We start from the raw sequence: 22,904 nt of genomic DNA, 5'->3' as shown, positions 1-22,904 counted from the left end.
CCTCCTTCTTTTTTGCTTATGTTGCTCTCTTGTAACACCTCTAATCTTTAACACTTATATGACCTAATTGTGTTGCAGGTGCAGTGAAATGCTTACTGAAACAAACACTGGGGGGTTGCGTTAACTCATACATTACACGAGCTCTTTTTTGCTTTTGTATCATTCCATTCGTATAGGAGTCTAGGGCACCCACCCCGGTCGTTTATTCGCTATCCCAGGAGACCGCTGGTCCTGGGGACGACCTCAAACGAAAGATCAACGAAGAGCAGTTCGAGGTTGGCCCCTCTCTCCTCCCTTCTACCTCGGTTGCATCATACCTGTACTATTGCACCTGACTGTGTTAACTCTTAACAGCCTGTGGTTTTCTCATTGCTGTGCATAGGCTAGAGAGTCACGACCTCCCAGGTTGTGCTGTGTGGTTGTCTTTTCTCTCTCTCTCTCTCTGTAATAACCCTACCAGCTCTGTTCTGTTAACCCTTTTTATCCCACTTCATGGGGGCTTGGTTTTTCTGAAGTCTTTCCATTTGTTTGGTTGAATTTGGTTTTTCTAAAGTCTCTCTGTCTGTTTAGCCAGATTTGTTAAATTCCCTGGTCTGTTTGCTGTTGTTTTTTTAGTTGGTGTATTTTTTTTCTTTACTTTGACTAATTCTTGAACGTTGTTCAGTTCATCAGATGTTAGCGTTCTGTTTATGTAGTTTGAATGAATATTCTAGTGTGTTTTCTGTTTTTCTAAAGGTTGAATTTTTCTCATACACCATTTGTTCTTTAGAGGTCCCAAGTTAAGTGTTCTCTATTTTATTATACAATGAACATAAAATTTTGTTTCACACTGATATGAGCACATAATCGATCTGTCTCTTTGGGACCAAAATTGTGCGATAATGCTACAGCTCTCTTGCTGTTGGTGGTAAAATGAGGCTGTTGTTACTGCACATAAGTAAATTTTGTAGAGTGCCAGAGTAGATATATCTCTTTTTTTTACCTCGCTCCTCATTTTTTGTGCATTTGCTAATGCAAAGGTACGTTGGTGTTTGGTAAGGTTGACCTCACATCCTCAAAAGGAGGAGAGGGGTTTGAAGAAGTATTGCAGTAAGAGTCCATATTATGTTTCATTTCATTAATCTTTATGTTGTCGGACGCTGTTCAGCTGTTCCAGGCCCAGAAAGCAACATTTTCCAGGAGAGAGAAAAAATGGTTTCATCATTACTTTAACATAGGAGCCTACCTACATTGTGTATCTTTTCTTTCTTTTTTTTTTTTATATTGAAATTTTTAATGGCAAAGAAATATTTTTCAAACACATGTAACCTATATCATAAATTCAGAGACTGTTCAACAACAAATTTCAAAATCTTGGGATTGGTACATCTGAAGAGCTGGCCTTTGATGTATTACACTAACAGTGCTGGTATTATTTTGTTTTTTTTGTTTTTTTTAATGACATAATATTCTTTCCCTTCACGACTTTGGTGTTTCAGGAATCTGTCTCTTCCTCATTTTGACATGATAGTGGATGCTAACAGGTGTCATGGGTTTTGCTTTTTGTACCCAGCTACTAATGTGTTGTGTCTATCCTGCAGGGCTTCGGTATACAACCAGATGCTCGCAACCATTTTTTGGTCTGAGGTTATTCATTTTTTTTAATTAGTGGGAAAAAAAATTGCATACATTATATCTATAACAATACATTGAAAACATAACAATACAGGAATACATTGCAGAAAAATCAATGCGTACATATTTCATATATATAAAAGTATTGTAGAATTTGTCGTATGTGTAAATATTACAAGGTTTTCTCTGAAAAAGGTTTAAAGATGTGCTTGCTTACTTTTTATTTTAGGCGTATACCAGGCTGCAGTTTAACGTAAACACCGAATCATGAACTGTCTAATACTTTTTTAAAGGGGTGTCTATAAAATGTCCAGTGTGTCTTTCTAAAGAAAAGCAACATATATAAATCAGTTTTAAGTGGTGTTTTCTTATTGTTCAGTCTAAACTGTATTTTAGGGTGACAGAACTTTTTTTTTAATGGGGGGGCGGAGGGAAGAGGGTACTGTTTCAAAGTGCCTTGCGCTTGTGCAAGATTTAAAGAATTCTAATTGTGGTTATGTTTTCCAACTGCAAGGTAGTGCAACACTGAAACATACTCAAAGGAGTTTTGTGGCATTCTTTTCTGCTTGGCAGATGGTGCAACTGCTTTTCTGCTGGTCTGTACATAAACTGCATTGTGATATTTTCAAGCATTAAAAAAATATGATAGGGGTATGGAAATACAAGTCAGTGGTTTTGTTCACTGTTTGTTGACCAAGTCTCCTTTCCAAGTGTTTTCTTAGAAGACTTCTCCAGAGTCTTACTCTCAAGACAATGATTCTGCGAAATTATACTGTTAGCAAATTACCACCTGACATTTCACAAGCAAATCAAAAATATTTACTTGAAGTCTGTGTCAAGGAAGAGCGTTTAGTCGTTTAGTTAACAGAAGAAATGAATGGAAGAAGAAAAATTTTTAACTGTCGATGTACTTCTCTTTACTCAAACAAACATCATCTGGATGTATACTTCTCTTCTCTAGTATGTAAGAAATGTAAACCTCAAGTTGTAAGCATACACACCCAAAAAAAAATGAAACAGGAGGATAATAAATAACTTCATGCTGTACACAATATGGCAAGTCTGTTGTTCTCTTGTATAATTTGGCTGAAGAAGGGTACAGTAATTGTGCTTTATTCATTGTTGGTATTTGGCGGGAAGGGCTGATGCCAAGGCAGTTGTAAAGAAGAAATATATTGAAATTTATTTCTTGTAAGTCATTATTATGATAATTGTTTAGATTTTTTTACTTCACTTTTCCGATTCAGGTTTAAATATTATATCTCAAATATTAAAGTCCAGTAAAAAGAAAAAAGAAAAAATGAGAATATGTTGGTGGCACTACTCTACGACAGTGCTGTGATCTTTACTACAGATGCCACTGGCTGGTTTTTGTTTTAATCTGGCTATAGCGGGTGTTGGAGGGCACCACTGGTAGGTCCTACTTCTTAACTTCCCCTCTGTTGTTTCTGTCTGACTGTCTTACTTTTCCCCAGCACTAAATGACCATTATTATTGTGTCAATGAGCTTCTCTATACTCAAACAAACAAACAAACAACCAACCATCATCTTGCTATATACTCCCCTACTCTAGGAGCTCTGCTGCTGTCACGTCCTTGTTCGACTATCTCGGTCAGGCACCTACATGTCTCAACATAATATGCTGAGCCATATGTATGGACAGGACAATGGTTTTGATGGAGACGAAGAGCTCTTTTGACAAACACCTCCCCGCTCAGGGGATGCCACTTCGTAACATTTCTTTTTAGTTATTCCTGTAAGAGACAGGGTAATGAACAATGGAGAGGGGATGAAAGAGAGAGAAATATTATGACCCAAATATTATATGTTAGCCTTGGTCTTTACGATTAGTTGTGTGCACACGTTCTTCTTTTGTTGTCTGCTCCTTACTGGAGAAGACGGACTTATTTGGTGGTTAACGATTGTAAGATACTTTTGGTGGGTGTTCCGGTTCTACTATTCCATTCCTGTTTGGTTTCTGACTGTATGTTTTGCTGTTTCCCAGCATTAAATGACTGTTGTTCTGTACGCTTTTCTTTATCTCAGATGTTGTTACTGTTGTTGTTTTCAAATCCCTTTAGCTGCGAGCATTTCGCTCTTGGCAGCGTAATGCCTCCCTTAAGTAACAACATGTCCTTGTCATCTGGTCAACGCCAGAGCTTTATCTCAGATAAATGAAGGCAAGTGTGTTTGTTCCCGAGTTCTTTTGATTATTGTCTCAAAGGAATGGGAAGCTTAATGGTTCGTTACAAAATCAGTCTTTCACTTTGACTGTGTCCAGCTGATTGCTTTCATTAATTGTTTTTTCCAGCAATGATTCTGCTTTATTTTAGAGTAAACTGTTCATGGTTTCTTAGTCTTGATGAAGGTCAAAAGCTGAGGTTGATTTAGGAGGTAAAAGTTGGAGACACTTTTTCTTTCTACTTTTTCCATCTACTTTTTCCATGTGCTGACATCCTGGTGTTGTTCCTATGTTTTACTTAAATACTTTTTGTAAACTTGAAAATGAGAAGGGAAAGGTATGCTTACTTACCTAGAACCCTCTTTGATGCTCTTTCTTTTCAGTTGCGCTTTTTCTCAATATCTGTGGGAGGTTCTAGGATAGCTCAACAGCCTGCCTCCTAAACGACTGAAGTTTTGTCAGTGGGGGTTTAAAGCATTTGGGCTACCAAAAATTGACAGGAAAGATAAGTGGATAGAAAGAATTTTTTTCAAGAGGATGAAACGGTCTTTGAAGATAAGATATATAGTCATGTTTAGTGGCATCTCTTGATGGAGGAGATGTGGCAAAAGAGCTCGTAGTCAGAGGGTGAGTTGTCGCCCTTGGAGAAGCGATGTGACTTTTCTTTATGTTTATTCCCCTTGTGACACGAGAATTTTGTCCCATCAAAATCTTTGAAAGCCACTTTGTCCACACTTTGTCAAGCGTATCCCAATCAATCCCTCCACTTTTGAATCTTCTTCCATTGCTTGCCGTCAAGATTTGCGTTAGGTCAGGTTTGGGTGATCTGTCAACGTTGTTGTCCTAGTTTTGACTATTCTTAGAGACCAGTTTTGATAAAAGAGTTTCCGTATAGGAAATTGTTTACCACAATTATTCATTTCATTGGTAGAAATGCCCTTGGGCTTGAAAACTCCTTACGCATTTTCCTGATATAGATTTTTCAATCTTTCTCTATCAGAATGTTCTTTTGTGAGCTACATTTGAAATTGCCTCGATTTGATTTCGACATCTGTCCGTTCTTGACTTTAAAGAAATGATTTACCCATTACATATCAATGGTTTTATTTGTAGCAAAAATTTAGAAGATAGAGATTGTCAGTTGCATTGGATTTTGATAGATATTATTGCGTGTAATAAGAATATTCAAGTCTTGAGGTTCATAGCTAATAGTCTTTGTTGCTTTGATAATAACAGCTCCAGAAGGCAAGTCATGTTTTTTGAAACTTAAAGTCAAGTTTCAAAAGAAGAATCTTTTCTGTTCTTTCTTGGAAATATTGGTCTCAAAATAATGCACCTCTGTTCCACAGTCTGAAATAAAGTATTACACTGTTTATCTCTTTTTGTAAAGTGTTGCAAGTGCCGTAAAACTTCTATAAAACCGAAGCAAACCAGACTATCTGTTTTTACTTCACTCACAATTTTTTAAAGTTATTTTTCCCCCCTCCCCTTTTACGACTTCTTTCATTTTGTCTTCCTGCCCTACAATAGGTCTGTCAGAGAGAGCCTCTGTACTCTTCTTGATTCAGTTGTCCCGCCCTGAGCCCAGGTTTCATTTTTGTTCTCCCTTTTTTTCCCCCGCGGTTGCAGTTCCTGAATATATTTCATTTTGTTGCTTAAGATTGTTAGAGTCATGCGAGTCTTTTGTACAAAACATGAAGAAATTGTCCGTAGGAGAGTACACACTGTTTTTGACAGTCATCTAGTGATTGATGGATGTTTCTGCTGCCTAGACGACTTCTTTGTTAAATTCTTTAACTTTTTTAGAACACCATGCAGAATCATTTAAACTTTAAACACTACAACGTCATAAACATAACTTTCTTGCTTGTTGATATGATTCATAGTGATAAATGTTTTACACTCCTTAGATTGATACCATGTAGATAATTTCAACTCTGCCTGTCAGAACCAACCTTTCATTAGTGGGATAAAGCATCCCCACAGACAAACTCAGTAAAATAACTTCCCCGAGCAGGAATTGAACTCTGAAAGAAAAGTTGTTATATTCTCAAACTGGGGAGTGCTCTATATGTGGATGGTTAGCGGGCACTCTGTTGTTGTTTGTTCCTTCTATTTAGTCAAAACAGCTATTGTCCTTTCTCCTCCTTCTTTTCTTTGTATGTTACTCTCTCGTGACACCCGTAATCTTTGGCACTTATACCATCTTTTTGTGTCGCAAGTGCCACAAACCCTTTACTTAAGCTAAAAATTTAAAAAACACTCTTTACTGTCTTTGAATGAGCACTGCATTATGTGTAGGGTTGCTTGATTTCAAAATCTGAACTTGCAGGTTCTTATTGTTTATCATAATTTTAATTAAGTCTGAGTACAAGTATGTTATGTTTCAAGAATTTTATCCGTCTCCAAATGTCATAATAGCTTTTGTTTGGCACCGGGCTTCTTTGCAACTCGCCTGCAGACCCAGAACATTTTGTACCTCCGTCTTCAGCTTTCCAGCTCTTCGTCCAAAGATCTACCCAGGGAGCCTGGAGGGAGGGGGGGGGATTTGTACCCATAGTTCTCCCATCCAAGGAAGGGTTAGAGTTTATATCTGTCCGCAGTCCTATATCACAAAATGAAGCCATCATTGGTTCTGAATCTAAGAGGTGTGGTGGTGCTACCTGCCACCCCATACTGGAAGGTCTGCACTCATTGATCAGGGACATCTTATTTACAGAGGTGTCAATTTTCCAGAAAAATCCAAACTTCCAATTTTTTTTACATTGTATGGATTTTAAATGTACAAATATTCAGAAACTTCATAAGAAAATTGTCTCGATACAAGATGTTATTAGACTACGTGCTGCATAATTTTTTAATCCCCTCGTACACATTTCTACAGGGTGTGAAAAGTTCAGGGTTTTTTTCATATCGGGAAGACACATCCGTATTCATTATATTCGCAGCTAACCTCCGCCCGAGGCATTTTTTTTATCTTTCACCTGGGGACTGGCTGGATCGAGGTTGGTCGCCCCTTCCGGTGAATTGTGTGGACTCTTGTCATTGTTTGATGTGCAGTCATCCCAGCTAAACTCCCTTATCCCCCCCACACACCCCCACCCCAACCACACATACACACACCTGACCTGCTCACACAGTTCCCTTTTCTTTCCAATATTGTATTGTCTAGATCTAGAGTTTGAATTTATGAGCAAGCATGGCACAATTTTGTTTGCACTGCAATAGGTAATATTAATTATTTTTTCAGACTCAACAATTCAAGAACTTTTTTTTTTTAAATAATGTTGGACACATTTTTTAGTACCACTCATAGCAATAATATATTATTTTGCAATTCATTCTTTTAAGTTGGTTTAGATGTTGATATTATCAATTGGCTGTGCACACTGCTTTAATTTCACTTTTGACGGTTTGAGAAAAAAGTTTGTTTTTTAATTAAGAGAAACTTGTCTCTACAGATATGTGTTTCTATTGATCATACTCAGTAGTAGTACAGTGTGCGTAAAGTTTGTTTTGCACACTGACCTAATTTAGCAATGTTTTCTATTTTTGTCTAGTTTTCTTCTCCTAGTTCATTTCTCTTTTTTGTCGTATTACTCCAGGTTCTAGCACTTACAATAATACTTTTTACAGTCGTGCTTCTGTTTTTGCAGAGTTTTTTAACATCTTTAGTCGTTGATCTCTTACTTAGCAGAGGGATTGACAATTTTCTTCTTTGGTAACTGTTAGGTGAAAGTATGTGTATATGGATACTAATCAACAACAATCCTTGTTTTGTTATTATATGTTTGTTTTATTACACCTGTGAAATATACCATAGTTCAAATGCTTATCTTTATCTGAAAATATAGTTTTTGTATTTGAGGTAGACCTCATGAGGTATGAAATATACTTTTTTATTTCCAGTTAGAATCTATTTCAGAACATTTTTGACAATTTGACCATGATATTTATGTACTGTGAATCGCTTTCTGTTTATCTTTTAGCCTTTAAGTTTAATGATAGATAATAATGCTCTTGAAATAAGCAATTCTAAGGATAGCAAATCCTCAGTCTTGTGTTATGTTTTCTTATTTCATGTATAGAAATGTTATAAGAATAATACTCTCTTACTTCTATACACTTCTGTAAAGCATAGTTCTGGTTTTGTGTGGTAAGAACTATGTCATCTCGAACCAGAAAAGGGGCGGCTGATTGGCTTTCCTCCTGCCGCCATGATAAAATTATTTGTTGCTTAACATGAATGTATCTTAAATATGTGTTTATCAATCTCATTTGGTGAAAACAGATTCATCAATTCTTCTTTTACACCAGAGCTGTTCATGTATTTTTTTACTGTCTTATTTGATTTTTTTAATTAAAAGAAGCTAGTTTGAAATCTGCAACTGAAACAGTTTTGTAAACTTTAATTGAAAGTAGCTCAGAAGATATCTCAAAAGTGCACTATTGATTCTTGATGAGGAGAGCTGAAATGTGTTGTTATCTTATCTGTTAATGAAATCTGTATTTTGTTTTGTTTTATTTTTTTCAGTTGCATCAATCTCGCCCTCAAGCCATTCACAGACACGCCTACGATAACCCGGTGGCAGTGGACATCATGCCACAGGATGCGAACCCACTACCCAGCGTAGAGGTCATGTCTGGTTCTCCTTCTCACATGTTCACCACCACTGCAGAGATAAACGGCATCGCTGGTGCACGCAGAAGTCCAGAAGTTCCCGCAGTGGCGATTATGTCAGGAAACAACAATGTCAACAACAATATTACGACTGTCTCCGAAGTCAAGCCTGTAATTCTTGAATCCTCTCACCTGTGAGTACGCTGCAAGGGAAGACGTGTCGGTGGTTTCCTGGGACATGAGATACAGGACACATGTGATCTCTAGGACTTGACTTGGGTACTGCAAGAACTGCGAACTTTCCTGGATAATTTCAGCATTGCTAGATGAAAGAAGGATCCAAGTTTCTTGTTGGAAAGATTTTTACTTTGGATTGAAAGAAGAATTCCACTTTTATGAGGGGTTTTGGGTTTATTTTTTTTTAGTCCCATAAGTTTCCAGAAATCCTGCCTCATATGTGTGGCTCTAGTTTAAAATTGGAAGTGACCTTCTGTGATTTCTTTTTGCAGGATGAGAAAATTTAAAAAACTGACCTGCCATCACCACAATCTTCATCTTCTAGAACAAGGCTTGACTTTTGAATTGCAGATTCCATTTTCTGTAGAAAAGCTCCCAGAGGTCTGGATATTTCAACCTTTTTTTTTGTTGTAGTGAAACAGACTGTGTTATGCGTTATGGACATGAAGGCTGCAATCTTTTTTTAGGTTTGATTAGGAACGAACGAATTTCAAAATTCCTTCTATGATGTCTTAAGGTATAATATTAACTAACAGTGCTTTCAAAACAGTACCTTTGTCCTGTTGAACAAAGCGCCTGTTTTCTTCATTCTGTGGATGAACTATTCAACTTATCATAATACAGTCCAGTCCCCTTAGATCGAATAATGCGGGCCTGCTGGATAGTCTTCAGTTTGGTCAGGTTTTCTGTTTTGAGATTTGTGCAAATAGCAAAGGAAAAAAAATGGGAACAAATAGCAAAGAAAAAAAATGGGAACAAATAGCAAAAGAAAAAAATGGGAACAAATTGCAAAGAAAAAAAATGGGAACAAATAGCATGGGGATTCTATTTTTTTTTTCAGTTTACTGCTGTTTTCGGAGCAAATGTGTTTGGTTTGAGTGGACTCCACTGTACTGTCCATATATCTGAGTGAATATAAATACTTCATTGAATGGAGGAGAAGCTGGAGATTGTTGTTTGTCTGCATGCAGATCGTAGACAGCCTTTCAAACAGTGAAGGGGCGATGAACTTTAAGCCAGACTTAGAAAGTGGGATGCAAAGACATGCATTTTCTTTGTCAATTGCCATTTTGTGTACAGAGGACAATTTGGTTCATTGAAAGAGTTCTGTACATTCCACAGTTTGGTACATTCCACCAATCCCCTTGAGCATATTATTTAAAATACTACATTGTTAAATTATTCTGATTACAGTTGTCTTTCTTTGTGTTTATATTTCTGCATGCATGTGATTCGATTTCTTGGTGTGTATGTATGAGCGTGCATGTGTGTAGACTGATGTGGATGCATGTTGTTAGACTTGACAGCCTTTCTGATTACAAGGACTAGGAAAAAGTCTCAGTCATGAACTCACAAGAATGGGTTTTTTTTCGAATTTCCATGACAAAATTATTGATGTTATTCTATTGTTGCTTGAACATGAATATTTTTTGTGTATATATATTATGCAAGCATCTTACACTTTATAATATTTCAATTATCAGGTCTCAAAACTAAATGTTATAATGTTTTTATATTTCTGCCATAATAACCAATTATTCAGGCCAATAATTTTGTTGCAGATAATATTTCTGATGAAGATGTAGTGTCACTGCTTAACTGGTTGATTTCATGTCTGTTTTTCTTTTTTGCTTGTTTTATGATGATGCCATTTTTGCTTTGTGCATTTGTCTATAGTTTCACTGTAGGTATCAAACAATCTTATTTCTTTGTGAAGGATTTAAAACAGCAGTCCGCTCTCATTTTTATTTTAAGAACTTTGCTGTTGCTTGTTTGTATTCAGATAATGTTGTACGGACAAAATGTATGTCGTGATTGGGCTGTCTTATCTGTAGAAAGTTCACATCACAAATGGCCTGGAAAGGAATCAGTTGGAGTTTTTTTTTTGTTACTGTTTAATCCCACTTACTTTTCATCAGTTTCAGTCGTATTGGCAATTGTATTGTGGCATAGGAAAACTTTAAAAGTTGTGAAGAAAATAAAATGTGTTATAATTCATGGATGTAAATTTGTTTTAAGTCAACAACCCCATGAATGACAAAACAGAGGAAAACAGCTGAACGGTTAGTATAAATTTTTTTATGTACAAACTGTAAGAGCATTTTAAGTTGATTTTCTTGACTACTTTTTATTTCTCTTTCCTTTCCAACAATATACAATACTCTTGGCTAAAAATGTTCAATTCTACTAGTGTGTTGTCACTGGGAAAGTAGATGTGATATGATGAGTGGAATCTTTGCTTTATACTGGGTAAGAGGAAGGGCAAGAAGAAATTTTACCAGCAGTAACGCATTTAAAAACATTATCTGTTGAAAACCTTTTATTTAAATTGAAGGAAAAGATGTTGCTTTGTTCACTGTTTTCTTTTTTTTTTTAGCTTAATCCAAAGTTTTGGGGATTTTTTTTTTAGGCGGGGGGGGGGGGCTAGGGTTGGACCATATAACTCAATTTTGGTCAGTGCAACTGATCTTTGGTTTTCTCAGGCCTCCACACAAATGTTCCGAAGCTCTGTTTATTCAAGCTTTAAGATACACATACAGTACTTCAAAAGTCATTATCATCATAGAATTTACACAAGATTTTGATGACTGTTTTCTGTCTGTATATTGAGTTAGAGCGTGCTGCATTATATTTCACATGGAATAGCAGCAGCGATGTATATGTGTGTGTGTGTGGGAGTGTGTGTGTGTGTGTGTCTGTTTGTGTGTGTGTGTGTTGTATGTGCAGTTTCTCTGTCTGAGAGAAACTGAGTGACTTTGTGAATATTAGTACATGAGCATAATATTTTAGATGGCATCCTGCTAGAGAAGTGAAAACCTGTGTTTGGAAGCTTTTTAGTCCTCTGGGTTCCTGAAAATATTCAGCACCATAAGATGGTAGGGCTAAAATCCATGTTTTTTAAAACCCAGTTAGTTACGTATTTTTGTTTTTTTGTCTTTCTTTTTATATCAAGATAAGTGTCTGTTTTACTTGTTACATACTCATTTTTTTCATACAGATTTGCCCACCTATGCGTCACAAAAGTGTAAAATCTTCTTTTGCTTTTTCTAAGAGTATGATGATATTATGTATTATTTTGTTACTCAGATGTATTTTCAGATTTTGTATACACCGAGCGAAATGCTGATGGACTAGTTTCAGTACAATGTACTCACTTGCAGGGTATTTTTAGGGGTAGTTGATCAGTTGGTTTATAAATCAGGTTCTGTTGTTGCCTTCTTTTAGACCCCCAAAATAATATATATATATATATATATATATATATATATATATATATAAGTAATTGATTAAATATATTTAATTTGAGGGGGAGGTGATGAGGAGTTGACTGTTGAGTTGAGGAAGGGATTGGGTCTGGTCACACTTATCTTTCTAAACTTATTTATTCGAAAATTACTGTTTAAAGTATAATTTTATATTTTTATAAAACTATGTGTACCTTGACTGCAAAATTTCCTCTGTGCTGCTGAGAATGAGAAGGAAATTACATTGCAAACCACATTTTCCAGCTGGAAATAATGTTAAAGTTATCATTCCTGTGCTTTGTGCCACAATTCAGATCCTCTAAATGTGTAATAATTTGAGGGTTGAAGGACAACAATGAGGAAAATATTTTTTTCTAGGACTCATCGAATGTATACCTTTTCACAAAAAAATGTAAGGCGATTTTTCATATATCATGATTTGTCCTCCTTTTGAACACCATATTGACATCAGATGCCAAATCTTCTTTGTTTGCTATAGTAATGTTTTCACCATAACTACTTGTTGGTTAGTCTTTTCTTTGTTTTCTTTTTTGCTCTTTTGCATCAAAGGGTTGCAGGGGGCTCTCGTGGCCTAGAGGTTAAGGTGTTGGCCTCTCATTCAAAGGTCCCGGGTTCGATTCCGGGTAGCGACCGAAAAAATTTTCTTCTCTAAAAATTGTCTTCTTTCACCTCCTTTCCTGCTCTCTAACAATGTTCTGTTGTCTGTTTTCATTTCCACTTTCTGCCCCCACCCCTACGCCTCCTTTGCCCCCTCCTCTGGGCTCCTGACTCTTTCTGCAGCCTTTCTACTGCTACTCCTTGGCTCCTCCTTACTGCTGTCTTTCTGCCACACCCCTGATCTTCTGGTAGGAAAGATCTACACCTAGCCTTCTCGTACAAGGGCAAAAAATCTCGGAGGGCCCATGTGCAAGTTGCGCACGTTAAAGATCCCTTGGTGGTCTAAAATCGATAAGAGTAGGCTTCGGCCACCACCCGGGCAAAATTCCAAATTTCCTACCAACTGAAAATATTAGGTGTATCCCGTGCGCTCATATAATGACCTTATGCAGTTGCGAGCGCCGTAAAACACTTTACAAAAACAAACAAACAAAAGGGTTGCATAGACCTGCCAACCCCTCCATGACCAAAACTAGATAGAAGTTACTCAGTATCCTCCCTAAAAAAGTCAAAGTTTTGGTGTAAGAACCAGTCTCCGGAACCCCAGTTGAGTCAGATTATGTTACAAATTGGTGGTAGCAAATAAATGTGTATTACAAATACACACAAATAGGTGCGAACAGAAATGTGCATTTTTCATGTTACTTACAATAGTTCACGCTAATTTTTAAAATAAACCTGGGGACTTTGCTTTTCATTTATGATAAGTTGCTTACAACTGATGGAAGCGGCTTTCAAGGAAAAATTTGATTTTATGCAAATTCAATCAAAGTTCTTCCATAGAAGTAAAAATAATAGGCTTCGATTTTATAGGAGTACTTGGCAGGTCTAGTTGCATACTAGTTTTTATGTGGGTGATTAGCGGGTGCTCTGGTGTGGTTTGTTTCTTCTTTCCTATCTAACATCTATCGTCCTTATCTCCCCTTCTTCTTTTTTATGTTTGTTACTCTCTTGTAACACCTCTAATCTTCTGGCGTTCATGTGACCTTATGCAGTTGCGTGCACCTCTACTAAAACTAAAAACTAGTTTTTATTGTAGCAAATATCTAGTGTGACTCTGTTGTTCATGTTTTCAAGCCAAGGCAGGTACCGAAAACCAAAAATATATCTATTCTTTCTGTGGGCGAAAGATATGAAAACTACGCAAGCCGGTGGTTGTTTCGGCAAAGGTACAATATTATGCTCTCTCAACCCCGGTGCATGTGTGTGTATGCGAGCGTATTGTATGTTTAGAGTACTGTGTGTGTGTAAGAGAGAAAGGGTGAGTGTGTATGTATATGTGTAGGCGTGCATGAGTCCCTGACGAGTTATATTGTCTACTCTATATCTCTATCAAGGTGTTAATTATCTTCAACAGAGTAAACAATACAAACCATTGTTATATGTGGAAGCCAAGGCTTCTTTAAACGATATTGTCTCTTTTTAATCTATACCACTGTTGCCTTTAATACCAATGTAAACCATTGATGCGGTTAATAAGCTCAGGAGATTTTTTTTTCATGTAACTGGTTATTTCGTTTCATTGTTCATATTTATAACCAGTTGTTTTTAATCCAGCAACGCAGAGACTTTCACCCTTGAATCCATTTCCATGATGTGTCATTAATCAGAGGTTCATACATGATGACATTTCGCAACACAAAATTGTTCCCTATTATGGGAATTGGTTTAATTGTTGGCTTCATCTGTGTTGCTCTTTTATTCCTTGGCAACCCTCAAACTTTCATTGCAGGATACTTTTTGTTTTAAACATTATATGCTAAAGCATAATTTGCCAAACTTTTGCATCATTCCCAACAGTCAAGAGAGAGAGCTTTGTACTTTTTGTACTCCAAGGTGACAGTTTAAAGTCACAAATGTTTTAACCTTTTGCTCTTCCCCATGAGATGGGGGGTTTTTATGTTTGCAAAACAATTTGAGACATTCCACTCGACTGAGGTCAAAGGCAGAAATATCAAGTAGCTTTTTTCAGGGATGAGGGCAGGTGTGGAGTTATGCTATTGCCCTATTGTTTTTTAGTACCATATTTGTTTACTATTTATTTCCAAAGATGTGTCGACTTTACATTGTTCTTTTTTCAACAGTTTAATCCAATATATACAATTGCTAATATTGTATTCCTTATTCCAGGGTTATTTTTATTTTTATATATATGCCATTCCTCACGATCACAGTGTCTTTACGGTATCCATCAAGCTAAGGAAATCCTTTTTGTATGCATTTTGCTAGTTCTTTCTCATTGCTGTCCATTGTAGAAAGGAAGATATCACCCATTATCTTGTCTTTGTCGCTGAAATAAGTAAATAAAAGTGCAAGGATTTAATGCCTCTTTCGACTCTGTTTGGTAGTTTCAGATGCAGCACTTTCAAATTTAATGTCCATTTCCAATAAGACCCTGCCTGTTGGGTTGAGAGCCTTGAAAATTTCTAAAAACAACCTGAGTTCTATAAATTCCAGTTGGGTTTGAACCAGGACCATCTGCTCCAACATAATATAAACTGAGCTAACGGAGCACCCCATGAACTGATTTTTTCAGGCTTTCTACAATGACCTTTGTTCTGGGAACCCATTTAAATTTCCTCCTATGATGTGTATGTAGTGGTACTTTTAGCCTTTCTAAAAATAATTTGTAGAGTCTGTTCACTGTTGTTCTGTGATGACATGTTGGATCCATTGGACATTCATCAGCAGTGGCCTGGGCAGTCCATTAATTATGCCTTCCTGGAAAGATGCATCAAGTTCAAAGGTCTTTCTACTGTGGCATGTTTAATTTGATAGTCTTTCTCCATTCATGTGTCTTATCCATTGGTCTTTCTACGTCCATGTGTGGGATCTGTTAACCATTATCAACAATATAGTCTCTTATCCGTCATACTGCTGTTTTATCTTGTTTTGTTATCAACACATACACTCGTTTGACCTTTCCATTTTCCCCAGTGGATGAGTTTTCCACTGGCCATTCAACAGGCCTAATTTTTGCTTTTATTTTCTACACTCATCACCTGGCCCTTTTTATGCTCAAAATCTAAAATTGGCTGTGTTTTCTGCCACTGCAGCAGATTTTTACAGAATTGTTATTGAAACAATTGATCCCTTGATTGTTGTTTGTTTTTTCATATTTCACTTGTTCATGTTGTTGTCGAGAGAACTCTGCTGTTATCTTTTATGATGACAAACAAGGAGAAAAAAGGGAGGAGGAAAGAAAGGGTAGAACTTTGTATTCTTTCTGATTTAATCAGATACCGGGTTTATGTTGGAACCTTTTTTTTTTTAAAGAATGTTTTACATTTTGCTTTGTTCAAAATTATACCACTAAAGATTCCATTCTTTCACTCTGTCTAGAGTCCTTTTGTTATGACACAGTATTTATAATCTCGTCATGATTTTAAAATGAAAACGAAATTAAATTCACAAGGTGGTACCCTTTCAAAGACACAGTGCCTTATAAATGAATAAATTAGGGCTTATTATGACCAAATAACAATATTTATTTTCATATCTAAGAACACTTGTACTGAGCAGGCAATGACAAACTGCTCTGGACTGATGTCTATGATGTTAAGTAGTTAGGTTCTCTGCTAATGGCTGAGAAAGATATAAGTTCAGTTGCAATGTTGGGAGGTACTTTTTACTTTTCCAATCCAGCGGCCATCTGAGTTCTAGCCCTTCAGCCTGTCTATATGGCAAAAAATTTACAGGTTTTTAATTTTGGGAGATTATTTTATCAAGTGTCTCTGTTCGCCTATTGGTGTGTTATTCACCACATAGCCCGTGTTGGCCCTGACAAGCAGGATCAAAACAGCTCAAGTCCTAAAAATCTAAATTACACATGATGTGTCGTTGGGGGGGGAGGGGGGCATTAGAAATTTACAACCAGTCAAAATCAATCTTCTCATGGTGGGAGCTATTTATACCTTAGCTGCCAGTCTAGAGCAGTTTCATTGCAGTACAGTCATTATTAGATTACTGTTATTCTAAATGTGTTTGAGCAAGATCAACTTTTTATTTTCAAGCATACTCAACAGCATCCAAACGCTTTTTTTTCTGACAATGTTACCACATGACTATCTTTATTCTTGATGAAGATTAAAGTTGTGAATTAAATTATTTTTTCCATGTTTACTACCAATACCAGGTACTGTCATAGGTTTATGAATATATTAATTAAAATATATTATATATCTTAAAAATGTTTAAATTATCTAAGATAATTCATGCATCCTGCTTGTGGCAGTCAAACTATGTTTCCTGTTAGCGTCAGTTTTAATGTGAGCAGAAATGCTGTTGTACCTGTTGACTTTATATTATTGCATTATTCACATCAAACCATATTGAAATCATTGCCTCTCATGTCTCATGTTCGTTAAATGATTGTATTTGCTCATGTGCAGCAGCTTTAAAAGCTTCTCAAACATTCCTTACATAGTTTTTGTCTCTATTGAATTTGTTTTTAAAAAACTGTAATAAAGTTGTTTGGGTTTTTTTCCATGAAGGAATGCTTATGTTGTTAATCATCTTTCTTGTTGAATAAGCTGCGTATAATAGTGCTGTGCGGGTGGTTGGTGGGTGCTCTGGTGTGATTTGCTCCTTTTTTCCTATCTAACATTTATCGTCCTTACATCTCCTCCTTTTTTGTGTGTTTGTTACTCCCGTGTAACACCTCTATTCATGGGCACTTGTATACTATAATTTTGTTGCAAGTGCCGTAAAACTTTTACTAAAAAAAAACCTAAAACTGTAGAGTGTGCTCATGTACTCATTACTCGCGAGTTGCGCCTTGCTCGTGCCGCTCGAGTAGTATCGTCAGTGCTCGGAGTAGTGCTGTTTGAGTAAGCAGTACCCTGACAACGACTTCATTGGCTTGATATTCAGCAGTTGGCAAGTCATACAAGCTCCTCTGGGACATTTCAGTAACCCACTTTCAGCACTTTTCAAGGACCCCCGAGCGACAGTTGAGTTTCTGCGGGCTAACGCCACAGCGCCAGAAAAGAGAGAGAGAGACAGAGAGAGAGAGAGAGAAGTCAGACAAGCGGATTACGATGTCAAGCTGACATCAGGCCGACGTCAAGTTAATTTCTTGTCGTATTACGACGGCCAGCCGATAAAGCGGCTTCCGCCATCAATATAATGTCGGCTCGGGGTCGGATGCAGTAGATTGAAGGGACTTAATACGTTCCTATTCATGCTTGAAATATTTTGTGAATTATGTCCCGTCCCCTCTCGTTGAAATAAATTTATCTTTAAGACGTAGGCCTAAAAACTGCACCAAGTTAGCGCAGCGTTTTCATGGAGAGATCAAGATGACAATTTATTTTTAAAAATCAAAGCCCCCACCAACCACCCACGAAGAGGCGTTTTTAAACTTTTGTGTCAGGCGTTTTCAGAGCTCTTTCTCCCAACTTGACTCGGTCTTACGGCCCGGCATATTATTATGCTAGAGTAATTTCCACTCGTTGCACGGCTGCGAGTTTGCAGGTGAGGCAATTCGGCCATGCATCTCTTTTCCCCGCCAAGAGACTTCATAAATCGCAGCGCTGTCCGAGGAATGGAAATTTTGCTAATGTGTGTGTGTGGGGGGGGGGCTAAAGGAGGGCAGTTAAATTCGGAATTCTAATTGTTCCATCCTTAAATAGCAGTCCATGCAGGAGTGTTCAACTTACACAATTGCTGTTGGTTTGGTTCTGTGCTTCAATTGGCATGGCTACTGGGAGTGGGAGTGGGGACTTCTTTGTATAGATTTCTACCCCCTTCTTTTATTTTTTGTTGTAAATGTTTTACGGCGCTCGTAACTGCGGTTATATGAGCGCGCGGGACACATTAAACATTTTCAGTTGGTAGGAAATTTTGAAAGTTGCCGGGTGGCGGTCGAAGCCTACTCTTGTCGATTTTGGACTACATGGGATCTTTAACGTGTGCAACTTGCACACAGAACCTCCGAAATTGTTCGCTCTTATTCAAGAAGGCAAGGCGTTAGATCTTACCTACCATAAGGAGCCAGGGAGTAGTAATAGAAATTAAGGCTGCAAAAAGAGTGGATCATGCATGCAGGAGCCCAGAGGATGGGGCAAAAGAGGTGAGGGGGTGGGAGCAGACAGTGGAGACGAAAGCAGACGACAGAACATTGTTAGAGAGCAGGAAAGGATGTGAAAGGAAAAAATTTTAGAGATGTAATTTTCCGTCGCTATCCGGATTCGAACACAGGACCTATTGAATGAGGCCTAGGCCTACCGGTGATCAGAAGAAAGGTACCATTTTTTTAATTGCGTAAAAAAAATCTACATTTTTTTTTTAAGTCGTCATGTTTTTCTTTCCACGTGAGTATGTTGACGTTGAATGTCCTGGCAAGAGCAGAACCGCGCAGAGTATGCCCAGAGAGGGTTTACATGCTTGTCTGCGATCAACGAAAATGCCTTGAACAATGGACGCAGTTTGTTTTGTTTACCGCGCGTTTCTCCACGATCAGCTGGTGACCCAGATACGCGCATCCGGGCGAAGTGCCGTCTCTCTAGTATTACTGTAAACTCTCTGGTATGCCGATGGCTTGACGTTTTTCTCATGAGTTAGACCCACCATCATTCTTTGGTGACAATTATTATTCTCAGAATATATGTTATTGCGTACATGTGCTTTAAAAAAACTAAACATTTTTTGTCAATAAAGATAGGAAAATATCCGCCATATTTTCGAGAAATATAAGTGCTAAATTTCTGTTTTTAATTTTGTTCATGTTATGAGCACTAAGCTTAATTGAAGCACCAAAATGTTATTTTTTAAATAGCATGGTCTACTCTTTAGTATCACTCACGTGGAATGAAAAGCGTAAAGACTCAAAGAGATATACATTTTGACTTTTTACACAAATCGAAATTGGGTACATTTCTTTTGATCGCCAGAAGGTCTATATAATTTTTGTTTTCACATCCCTTATCAAATGGCATTTAGGATTAGATGACTTTATAGGTTATTATAAGTCTATAAGGGATTGGCCGCTAATCATGTGCACCAACTGCAGATTGCAAAACATAGGCGTAATCATTGATAAACATAAGTTGTCCCAATTCTCGAGTCACACAATTTAATCCTTACAGTAAACATACGAGTGTGGGCGGTTGGCGGGTGCTCTGGTGTGGTTTGCTCACAGAATTCTACACTTAAGTGTAGAATTCTGTGGGTTTGCTTCTTCTTTCCTATTAAACATCTATTGTCCTTATCTCCCCTTCTTCTTTTTTATGTTTGTTACTCTCTTGTAACACCTCTAATCTTCTGGCGCTCATATGACCTTATGCAGTTGCGAGCACCGTAAAAACTCTACTAAAACTAAAACATACGAGTGCAGTCTTACATATATCCCAGCTTCCCAGCTTCCCAGCTTTGTGCAGTATCCTTCCACGTCCCATTTTGTCCTCTGCTCACAAAAGGGGGGGGGGGGGCATACGATTAACACAGATAAGTGAAAGTATATCACTGGTACCACTTCTTGGAACGGTAGACGTGTATACTTTTTAATAAATCTTAAATTGCCCCCCTTTTTTTACATTCATAGGAATATTATGAGACCTAACTACGCGTAGGCCTAGTACTCATTTAACACTATGCACTCCTAAATTTTAGTTTGTCTTTTGCACAGAGTATAATAATAAGATCTAGCAAAATCAAGTCTTCATTTGGCACTCGTCTCTCTCTCTCTCTCTCTCTCTCTCTCTCTCTCTCTCTCTCTCTCTCTCTCTCTCTCTCTCTCTCTCTCTCTCTCTCTCTCTCTCTCTCTCTCTTTCTCTCTCTCTCTCTCTCTCTCTCTCTCTCTCTCTCTCTCTCTCTGTATACATATATGTATATATATATATATATATATATATATATATATATATATATATATATATATATAAAATACACAAACACACACACACACACACACACACACACACACACACACACACACACACACACACACACACACTCCCTCCCAGGTCCTGATATCATAGTGATATGTCCTCCAGATGCTCATTTTGGATGTTACAATTCCGGAACTGACATGTTAAGAAAAGTTTCCACGTGCTGGCAGAAGAATGGTCTCCATATATCATTCAACCAGGCAGGGGCGGCTCATGGGCTAAAAAGTGGGCGTGCACAATTAAGACATTAAGCAATAGCAGGTTGAAGATAGTCATGGGCATAGTGAATGGGGCGGTATGATCTTTGGGTTGGTGAAGGAGGACCTTCTGCTTTTATTTTAATTCTTTTCACTTGTAGATTTGATTTCTTTACTTGTAGCTTTGATTTCTTGAACTAAATCTGTTTGTTAGCTACGCATCAATTTCTTCATCCGGCATTAGAACTGAACACTCAAGTAATAACTTTTACCACTCCACTACAAAACCATTCGAAGGCACAACTCATAGGACGGTGACGTTTAAGTACGTCACGTTTACCCCTCATGTTCACGGTCACAGAGTCACTTTTTGGGGGTGATTGCTCTGGGGATCAAATAATCTATCGTGTTTATTTTTAGACTGCCTACTGTGGGCTATGTTTCGTGGGTACACTTTTGAGATGTGCAGTCTTATTAATATTACTGTACTGACAATTAAACTCACTACGAGTGTCGACATCCCCTGGGTTATCCCAAAGAGCGATTTATAGATCAGGTTGCTACTGTTGAACCTCCCTTTTTAAAAAAAAGAAGTTTTTTTTACTTCATAAGGTCATAGTCATATGACCGTGCGGGACACATTTAACATTTTTCAGTTAGTAGGAAATTTTGAATTTTGCCCAGGTGGCGGCTGAATCCTGCTCTTATCGATTTTAGACCACCAAGGGATCTTTAACATGCACAACTTGCACACGGGACCTCCGAGACTTTTTGCCCTTGTCCGAGAAGGCTAGTAGATCTTTGCAGAAGACTAGGGGTGTGGGTCCGAGAAGGCTCGTAGATCTTTGCAGAAGACTAGGGGTGTGGGTCCGAGAAGGCTAGTAGATCTTTGCAGAAGACTAGGGGTGTGGGTCCGAGAAGGCTAGTAGATCTTTGCAGAAGACTAGGGGTGTGGGTCCGAGAAGGCTAGTAGATCTTTGCAGAAGACTATAGGGATGTGGCTGAAGGACAGCAGCTAGTAAGAGGGATTAACCAAGGAGTAGCAGAAGAAAGGCTGCGGAAAGAGTCAGGAGCCCAGAGGAGGGGGCAAAGGAGGTGAAGGGGTGGGGGCAGAAACCGGAGACGAAAGCAGACGACAGTACGTGTACATTGCTGGAAAGCAGAAAAGGAGGTGAAAGGAGACAATTTTAGCGAAGAAAATTTGTTGGTCGCTACCCGGATTCGAACGCGGGACCTTAGAGTGAGAGGCGAATATCTCAACCTCTGGGCCACGAGAGCCACCCTATTATGTTTAGTTAAAGCACGTGGATTTTGGCAGGGCATAGTAGATGTTTTACGACGCTTTTGACACAGACATGACAGTAACGGCGCCAGCAATAGAATCTTGTTTTGATATTATATTTGGTTAGTAGGGGCCTATATTTGTTCCTGGCTTCTTTTATTTCATGTTTGTGGGTCCTTTTCGTAATAGCATATTTTAAAAAATTAAAAATCTTAGGCGGCACTGCACGACCGTGTTCTACGGACGAACCGCGCCCGCATTCAACCCTACATCTTATGAAAGAAAGGGCTTTTCATTTACTATATCAAAACGTCAGACCAACAAGCCCCCAAAGAGGTCGTTGGTCTATGTTACTTTTGCATCAGACATGGGAACAATTAAGGTCTCTTTTTCCTGTAGTTCTCAGATTGTCGGGACGTTTTCAAGGTCGTGCTGACTTGGTTTGTCGTACAAGTGTAAGTATACGTGTGCCCCCCCCCCCCCCCCCCCAGAGAGAGAGAGAGAGAGAGAGAGAGAGAGAGAGAGAGAGAGAGAGAGAGAGAGAGAGAGAGAGAGAGAAAGAGAAAGAGAAAGAGAGAGAGAGAGAGAGAGAGAGAGAGAGAGAGAGAAAGAGAAAGAGAGAGAGAGAGAGAGAGAGAGTAAAGACGAGAAGAGAGAAAAGGAAAAAAATAAGGAGAGAGAGAGACAGAGACGAGAAAGAGTTTTTAGGGCTTAATGGAACAACAGTGGCAAAACTAAATAGGATGCCCCAGAAAGCTAGGGAGAGCTACTCTGTTTAAAAAAAAAAAAAAAAAAAAAAAAATCTCAAGAAATCTCATCTTATTCAATATCATTAGTATTATTGGCTCAGTTGATCTGATTGTACACACTCACATCTTGTTTTTAATATTTTAAACTCATTAGTTATTGTTGCTGTTGTTGTTGTTGTTGTTGTTGTTGTTGTTGTTGTTGTTGTTGT

The 22,904-nt window shown here is 37.9% G+C and overlaps 1 protein-coding gene across 1 annotated transcript in view; it reads left to right on the top strand.

The window, feature by feature from the left end:
• The window catches only part of LOC101849272 (probable phospholipid-transporting ATPase IF), a gene marked incomplete at its 5' end in the record, with an annotated part of 53,036 nt that extends 43,613 nt beyond the window's left edge, over nucleotides 1-9,423 (top strand). The window contains 2 exon segments of the mRNA XM_035973791.1: nucleotides 177-275; nucleotides 8,332-9,423. Coding sequence (XP_035829684.1) covers nucleotides 177-275; nucleotides 8,332-8,616 — 384 coding nt within the window.
• Nucleotides 9,424-22,904: the final 13,481 nt, after the last annotated feature.

This window comes from Aplysia californica, unplaced genomic scaffold (assembly GCF_000002075.1).
Source record: "Aplysia californica isolate F4 #8 unplaced genomic scaffold, AplCal3.0 scaffold00030, whole genome shotgun sequence".
NCBI lineage: Eukaryota > Metazoa > Mollusca > Gastropoda > Aplysiida > Aplysiidae > Aplysia > Aplysia californica.
Note: the sequence above shows the minus strand (reverse complement) of the source record. Positions and strands in the feature narration are given on the sequence as shown.